This window comes from Cucumis melo, chromosome 6, assembly GCF_025177605.1.
Source record: "Cucumis melo cultivar AY chromosome 6, USDA_Cmelo_AY_1.0, whole genome shotgun sequence".
NCBI classification, from domain to species: domain Eukaryota; kingdom Viridiplantae; phylum Streptophyta; class Magnoliopsida; order Cucurbitales; family Cucurbitaceae; genus Cucumis; species Cucumis melo.
This window is the reverse complement of record NC_066862.1, coordinates 17,217,868-17,226,582: the sequence shown is the minus strand read 5'-3', so window position 1 is coordinate 17,226,582 and position 8,715 is coordinate 17,217,868. Positions and strand designations below refer to the sequence as shown.

Sequence of the window (8,715 nt, the reverse complement as noted above, 5' to 3'; positions counted from 1 at the left end):
CACTCTTGAATCTATTTTAAACTTAAACTCTAAACAACACTTGACTTTGGAACCAAATCTTTTAAAGTTTCTCTTTCTTTTACCAAAACTTAACAAGTCCTAATGGTCATAAAAATTTGGGGTTTCACACCATATCCTTACCTTCCTATGCTTTAGGAAGTTTGCCCATCTCTTCACCACGTCCCTCAAAACATTAATGAAAAAATGGGGAAGCACAATTCCTTCTTAGAGATGTCAGACATGTGGAATGAAGCACATATAGACTAGAAACTGCTAATATGCTGATGGATCTTCACCTAGGTACCTGTCAAGCTGTCTGACATTCTGAATCATCTGTAACATGACTAGCTTGATCTCGAAGCATGAATTCTTATCGAACGCAGGGTAGGCGATCCCAAGATTGAAGTCATAAAGATTTGGTGAAGTTTAAGACGAGATTAGTCTGTCTAAATCATGAGCCATGGGTTGGAATTTATGTCTTAAAACTCGTAGTTTGTAATCATACTCTATTTAATAAAGTCGTTATTAAGAAATTGAATACTATAATCTTAAATATAATAAACTAAGATCCTGATGTTATTTTGAGTAAACTTGAACTTTATGTAGAGACAAAAAGTGGATCAAGTTCAAGTATATAACCTAAAATGGTCTATTGTATATGAATAAAGGTTGGGCGTCTTATCCTAGGACACTATGGATGCGACCCACTTTGTAGTTAGTACAAATGATGTGATCTTGAATTTTTCATGTAGAGACATAAAAAGTGGGGGCATCCAATTGTAAAGAGTTTACATAAGACTGCACCATAAAATAGTCACTTTTACGTTATAATGCCCTTTACTGTTTGAAACTGACTATTTCGAAGCTCTTTAATGTCGGTTGAACTCTGATATCGGTTTAAAACCGACATTAAAGCCTAGTTTTTTGGTTCATTTTTACAAATTTATTTTTATTTAATTGTTGCATTATTGTCCATTTTTTATAGACCGACATTGGGTCAATGTAGATAAATAATTTTTTCACACGCCAACAAATCAATGAAATTCATATTATTTTAGAAACTATAATATTTGTCTTTTACATTTGAATACACAAAATAAAATCTTAATATTGTGTACTTATATATACATTTTACAACAGTACATGAAAAAAGATCCTGATACAAGAATTAAATAATTAGAAATCCTAAACGCCTTCTCAGTCTTTAATTTTCAACGGTCACCTGGCCATTTCTACATAATCACTTAGCTTTCAACCCCGATATGACTTCAATTATCTACAAACAATATCTAAATAAACCATTTATTTAGAATAACAAAGTTGTTTGAAGCACTAAAATTGCAGAGAATGATGAAAAGTTTTCAAGATTTTATATTCACACCCCAATCCACAGAACTCTCTTTAGTCTACCCCATCCATCATACTTTCCTAAATCTCTTCAGTCTAATATTAGAAATATTTCATAGATGCAATCATATACAATCCTTTTTCCAAATAAAAAAAAATATTTTATGTGGCAACCTATGAATTCTTGTAATTGATTAGCTCATAATATTGTCTGCCAAATGAATAATCAACATTTTTTGCATAACATTATATGAAAACCAATATCAATCTATAAAGAAATAAGCAACATCAACACAATAAGCTGAAAAGTAAAGCAATCATATTTGTATACCTTGGGTGTGGAGAACCCTTGTGATTGGCTTTTGGCCATATTTCCTCCATGAATAATCATCATATCTACTAGCTTGTTACTAATCGTGGGCACCTTAATCGACCGCTTCACTCTATGCTTCACTCTAGTGTTATTAAAGGCCTTCCCCTTTCCTACCATTACATTTCATAACAAAAATATCAACACAAAATACATAATCAACAACCAACAATCCATTTGAAGCATCATTTAATCTTTAGAGTTGTAGAAACAAATATGCATTTCACACCAAACACTTTTTAAGGAATTATTCTCACTTACAAAAGAATTACAGAAACAAATATGTATTTTTTTTTTGTCAAAGAATAAATTGACTCACAGAAGTATCTCCCTCCCTTAGCAAAGAGTTACTCATACATTCAACAAAACAACATAGTGTAAAGGTAACTACGATTAGAAAGGAGAGAACTAGAGATCATGGTAATTAAAGAGGAGAGAGCAAAATAACATATAAATTTGAAATATATACGATTGTGCAGAACCAATAATAAATAGAATTGAATACAGTTTGTTTAGAGATAGAGCTTTATGTTTAAATTGTTGGAACTTGCGTCCTAAAACGCGTAGTTTGTAGTTAAAACTATATTCTATTCAATAAAGTGGTTATTGAGGACTTATTAGTGAAAATAGAATTCTATAATCTTGAATCCAATAAAATAAAGTCATGAGGCTATATCTAGTGTATATTTGAACTTTATGTAGAGATATAAACATGGATTAAATTCGAATATATAGCCCAGATGCGGCCTATGCAACGGGAAGTGAGCTAGGAAATTCTCCAAGGGATGTTGTTGATGAAAATGGCATCATAGTAGTCTATGCATGCGAATGGTTCATGTTTTTGGAAGAAAGGAATATGAAAGACTAATGAGTGATTTCTATTTTATGAATTGATGCGTTGAAATTTATGTTTATGAAAATGATTTCATGTATTGTATGCCAAAAAAGGTTTTCAAAAACTACCATTCACTAAGCTTTAACTTATGTTTTTTAAGTTTTCCTTTCTCCCAGGTCACCAGGCGCTAAGGTCAAGTTTAGTTGTGTAAGGCAAGCAAAGCAGGTTGAAGTTGGTCAAGGTGTTTTAAGATTACATTTCTTGTACTTAAGGAAGCATGTAAATTATATTTGGATCTCATATTATTATGTTAATAAAAGAGATGTTTGTAATTTTTCGCTACATTGTATCATTCTTATGGTTTAGAAGTTAAAAGAGTTAAGTTGAACTAGGCGATAAAGCCAAGTTTCAAGGACATAAGTTTGACGTTCTGGCGTTTCACTTTGAGGCGTTAAGAATGCTCAATGTACGTTGCGTGTCGCATAGCAAGCTTCCAAACGCATGCGGGGCGGGGGGTGACAATTTCTATCACTGATTATATTAATAATAGACTTATATAAGTTTCTATCAATGATAAATTTCTATCTACGTCTATCAGTGAAGACTTATATTAGACTCTAACATTGGTAGATGTTGATAGTTAATAGACTTCTATCGACGTCTATCTGAACTATTGTAAGGAATGTAGAAGCTTTTACAGGAACTTGTATATAGTTTAATCAATTTTTCTATATTTTGCACCCATAAATTTATGTGTATACAATTTAATCATAAGTAAAAGATTATATATCACTTTTAGTTCCTAAACTTTCGTACAAGCAACAATTTAGTTCTTAAACTTTGTTTTGTAACAATTTAATCTTTGAACTTTCAAATTTGTAATGATTTAGCCTATAAATTTTACCGTGTAACAATTTAGTCCTTGAATTTTAAAGTTTGTAACGATTTAGTCCCCTTTGTGAATAAATGAGTAAAAATTTAATGGGATTTTTTCATCAATAAAACGATAAACTAATTAAGAACTCGATAATTTTATAAGATACAATGTATACATCATAAATTAGTAAAAATTAACATCACATTTTTTGATCAATTTTGCTTATGTTAGATACTAAATTGTTACAAATTTCAAAGTAAAAGTACTAAATTGTTGCATATAATAGTTCATAAAATACAATAGTTCATAGACTAAATTGATATAAAATTGAAAGTTCGAGAACTAAATTTTTAGATATCAAAGTTTAAGAATTAAATTGTTACTTTTATGGAAGTTTAGGGATTAAAAGTAATTTTTAGGGGTGTTTGCAAAAATAGCAAAAACAATTATAATAATAAGGTTCATGTCACTACATTTTCTAAATTATGAAAATAGTAAATCTAAAAGATGATTACTCTCTAATAACCTTCTAATAGTCATTTGATATCATTACTTACTTCTCATATTTGTTATATTCACAATATGCAAAAAAGAGATATTATGAACTATTTTTTTTTTTAAAACATAGGTTTTAAAAGTAAACAATAGGTAAACACAAAACCAAAAACAAAAAAGGGCAAAAACGTAACTTGGCAATCTAAGTTTTCAAAATTGCTAGAAACAGAACTTTAGCACGTCATCAATCCGTGCAGAACTTCAATCGGCAAATACAAACCGTCGGATCATCATCCACTAGAAGATTCCAGCTGTTCACGATTCACATCAAAATTGGAAAAAGAAAAAGAAAAAGAAAAAGAAAAAGAAAAAGAAAAAGAAAAAGAAAAAGAAAAGAAAAAATAAAATAAAATAAAAAAATGAAAGGGGAAGAACAGAAATTACTCAAAATCCCCTGTTTGCAAATCTGTGCTCAAATCAAACAGTTAACAGAGCATTTTTTTTTTGGAACAGCAGTAGTAGGTTCCTCTTTCTATCTCTAGCTGCTTTCTGGGTTACTCTTCCCCTTCTCTGTAGGCTTCAGGATAATAAAAAACCTTTCTTTTTTCAATTTTCAATGGCGACTCAAGAGGTTAATAAACCTCCATCACTCCCTCCTTACCCTGAGGTACATTCCTCTCCTCTTTCTCTCTTCCATTTTCAGATACCCATCTGCCAAAAACAATCATCTGTCCTTTTTTTTTCATCTTAATTTGTTTTACCTCTAATTTGTTGAATCTATTCTGGGTTTATGTGTTATGTCTTAATTTGTTCTTCAATTAGGGTTTCTTGTGATTTGTTTCTGATATTTTGTATCTTGTTCACTGAATTTCGTTTTTTTGTTTGATTTTTTTGTTGTTGTTATGTTGTGATTTGGTGAACGGGGAAAAACCCATTTCCTTATGTTTTCTTTCATTTCCTTCTCGAATCTGCGTGTTTTAATGGAAAAAATTATTGGAATGCTTTTTTTTTTTTTTTTTCCTTTTTCATTGTCACTAAATTTTGATTGATTCAGCTGAGCTTTCCTCATTTCTCACTGCTGCTTCCTCTATTGTTTGTTTCCATTCTTGTTTTCGATTATTCTTCACTTCCACCATTCTTTAGAAGCGGTTTTGAGTTTTGAATTTTGTTTGAAATACATACATTATTTTTACTGAGATGTTAATGTTATAAAAAAAAAAGAAGTGTTATAAGATTTTAAGATGTGAGATCTGTTGTTAACTGTAAGATAAGACGGAATCTTAAGTTAAAGTATGATTTGAAGATGTATTTGATTTCAGATCTCTTTACTTCAAAGAGATAACAAACCATACACGTTTATTAGAAATGTAATTTGGTTTGAATTCTCTTGAAATGCTGGGAAAGCAGAATTCTGATTCATTGGATATTAAGTTTTTTTTTTAGATCTGCAAATCATTGAAGTTGATGAAAGTGGATCGTGAAAATGAAAAGAGAAAGGTTGAATTGAAGAAACACCAATTTTTTTTAAAAGGTGTTTTAAATAATGCAGATGATATTTAGGGCTATTGAAGCGTTGAATAGTGACAATGGCTCGAACAAGTCCACAATATCAAAGTACATTGAATCGACATATGGGAACTTGCCAACTGGGCACTCATCTTTGCTCACACACCATTTGAACATGATGAAAGCGAGTGGGGACCTTGTGTTCTGGAAGAACAACTACATGAAGAGGGATCCTACGGCACCTCCCCGACGAGGTCGTGGCAGGCCTCCCAAATCGAAGAGCCCTCTTCCACTCAGTTCTGCAATATCCCCACCAAAGCCGAGAGGCCGCCCGCCTAAGGACCCCAATGCACCTCCAAAACCACCAAAGCCAGTGCAGATGAAGGTATCTTCTGGGACTGGAAAACCAAGAGGACGACCAAGGAAATTCCCTCAGTCAGCAACCACGCCAGCTCCTCCGGCACCAAGTGGGAGGCCCAGAGGTCGACCTCCTAAGGTGAAGGCTACATTGACGGAAGTTAGTGTTCAACAATAGATTGTTGCAGTGCAGTTAATTGGTAGTGCCTTGACTCTCCCTCTCTCTCACTCTCTTATTTGTCTCTCTGTTGCTGTGTGGGCAGTTTGTAGTTGTAGTGCTTAGTTTTAGTTTGATGTGGATGTGGGTGTAATTCATGTAAAATGTGGTGTAGTGGTTTGTGAGGCTCTGTTGCTTTCTAATTTACAAAGTGAACATTGACCTGTGCTAATCATAATTTCTTCAGTGTTTCGATCCTTCAAACATTTTTCAATGCTTCAAACATGACACATCACATTGTCTACTCTTTTTCCAAGTGTTGTAAGGTGAAGCAATTGAATCAGTTAAGGTGTGCATAAATAGTTGTTATGACTACTCATGGACAGAAATAAAAAGGACCTTCAAAAGTCAGAACAAGAAGAGACAAAAGTCTATTGGTTGTATGTTGAATTATTTTTGTCAACGGAAACAAGTTTGTTGGAATCGTACTAGTTGTACTTTTTGAAGAGGATGTGGATTTTAGACTCATCCAAATTGTAAATGAGTTTAGATCTCTTTTAACAGTTCTATTTTGATTTAGTTTTAATTGGACAGATAGGGGTTCATAGGACCATTGAGGTCTGGAGGATTTTGTAGGATAAAATAGAATTTGAGGTCTCTATGCCAACAAGTAACTAGTGACAGTGATTCAGAATGTGAAGTCAAATGGAGATTTGGCCCACTTTGAAGGGTTGTATTGAATGATCAGCTTTTATAAAATTAGAGAATGGTTGAGATTCAGTGAGGATTCTGCTTTTGAATTTGTCTTTGAGATTTTCAACACACTGCTCTCTGCTTCAGTGCTTCTGTTCTACCTCTGACTTGTGAGGATCCAACCATTACTATTTTTCTAAAGTATGGGACCAGACAACATTAGGAATGGGAAATTGGAATTGTAAATTAAAGACACAGAGACAGAGACATGATTAATAGATGACATTATTGATTACATACTTTTTATTTTTATTTTTGTATTATTAACCAATATTCTTCTTGACTCTAGAATATTGATTTTGTATAGAGAACTTGGCTTCAATGTTTCCAAGCCCTGTGTCAATTGTCGAACTGTGAACACTGTTAGAGCAAAGCTCAATAGTGAGATAAAACTAATTGTTTTACCGTTGGGTTTGAGTGCTTTTAGCTTTGAATTATATAGAGGTAATTATAATCGATAACAATTTAAGGAATAATAATTAAGTATACAGTAATCATTTAAAAAAAATGCAAATATTGTAAAATTTATCGATGATAGATTTTTATGGTTAATAATCTTTATGGTCTATTAGTGATAGATCAATATTTATAAAATAGTCTATAGCCATAAACTTTTTTGGCTGATAGATCGATTATTATATTTGTAAATTCTTTGAAATTTTGCTATATTTTTAATTATTTTAAATTTAATTGTGATATTTGTAACTATCTCATTTGTCATTAGATACATATGCTACTTGAACTAAACTCTGATCGACTCTTTAAAAATATTTTTGATATCTAATATTTATCTTAAATCACTAAGAAAGTCATTGAAGAAAAAAAAAAAGAAGTGTTCCTAGAACATTGTCACCTTTAATAACATGTTATTCACATACAAGATACAACATATGTTAAGTACTGTTACTCGAATGCATATTCATGATTTTTATTTTTATAGGTAATAAATAATTGACTATATAAAGATTTGATAGCTTATCTATATGTTCAAGAGGGTGAAATTAATTTTAAACTCATATTGGATTTGACATTCAGGTTGATATTAATTTTATTACTTTATGGAGTTCTCAAATCATTCCTATTTTCCATTGTTTTGATGCTTCACACGATTCCAATTCTATTAATTAATTTACAGGAAATCAATAGGCTATGCATTTCAATTTTATAGGTCACCAACGCATTAAAGTTTATAGCTAACGAACGATTCCCTGAACGTCGACTATTCTCTAGTTCTAATTAATTACCGATAGTTATTGTACAAACACATTCTCAAGACAATCAATTCATAGTAGTCTATAAAGTATTGATATAAATAATCTTTTTAAAAATATTTTTGGTATAAAAAAAACATGCTAATTATAGAATCAAACAGAGAAAGGTAACAATGCCTAACAATTATGTTACACTTTAGCTTTTTGTCCAAAGAAGTATAACACCGATACAGATGGGCACCGTTACAAATAGACGATACAAATACTACGATTCACCCATTTTCGAAAAATTAAGATACATATACATATAAGGATACATTGTTCTTTATATATATATACACATACACACACGCATACAACATAAAATATCAAATTAATAATATAAAGATACTTAATTTAATCCTCTAACAATGAGGAGGGTTGAGTTTATGAAAAGATTTGATGATTAACCTTGGAAAGGAATACACGAAAATGATGAGAAAATATGAGAGTATATTTCTTTTGACCTTTTATATATTTGTTTTTCTTTTGGGTGGCCAGTAGTTTTAATACTTTTAGGGATCTTTTTAAAAATATATCAAAGTGGCAAAGTATTTATACTATAGAACAATTCCAAAAACGGAAAATATCAAGAGGTTCACTATGTACAATACCAAAAATGCTCTCTCAACAATGTGCGTGTAATATATTTGCGATCGTTTAAATTTGGTTAGTGTTTTATACGCGATCGTTTAGATATGAGTACAATTTATCTTTTCAATTCTATCGTTTAATTTTGTTACACGATCGTTTAATTTGATTATGTTT

The 8,715-nt window shown here is 31.3% G+C and overlaps 1 protein-coding gene across 3 annotated transcripts; it reads left to right on the top strand.

The window, feature by feature from the left end:
- Positions 1-4,298: 4,298 nt before the first annotated feature.
- On the top strand, positions 4,299-6,208 carry LOC103496787 (HMG-Y-related protein A-like). Of its 3 annotated transcripts, none has more exons than XM_008458777.3 (2): positions 4,299-4,591; positions 5,474-6,208. In XM_008458777.3, exons 1-2 carry the CDS (start codon positions 4,541-4,543, stop codon positions 5,963-5,965), a joined length of 543 nt encoding a protein of 180 aa, XP_008456999.1. In that variant the 5' UTR covers positions 4,299-4,540; the 3' UTR covers positions 5,966-6,208. The 3 variants fall into 3 exon arrangements, with proteins under 3 accessions (XP_008456999.1, XP_050941686.1, XP_050941685.1); XM_051085729.1 differs by having other exon boundaries at positions 4,320-4,591; positions 5,456-6,208; XM_051085728.1 differs by having other exon boundaries at positions 4,320-4,591; positions 5,368-6,208.
- The last annotated feature ends 2,507 nt before the right edge of the window (positions 6,209-8,715 follow it).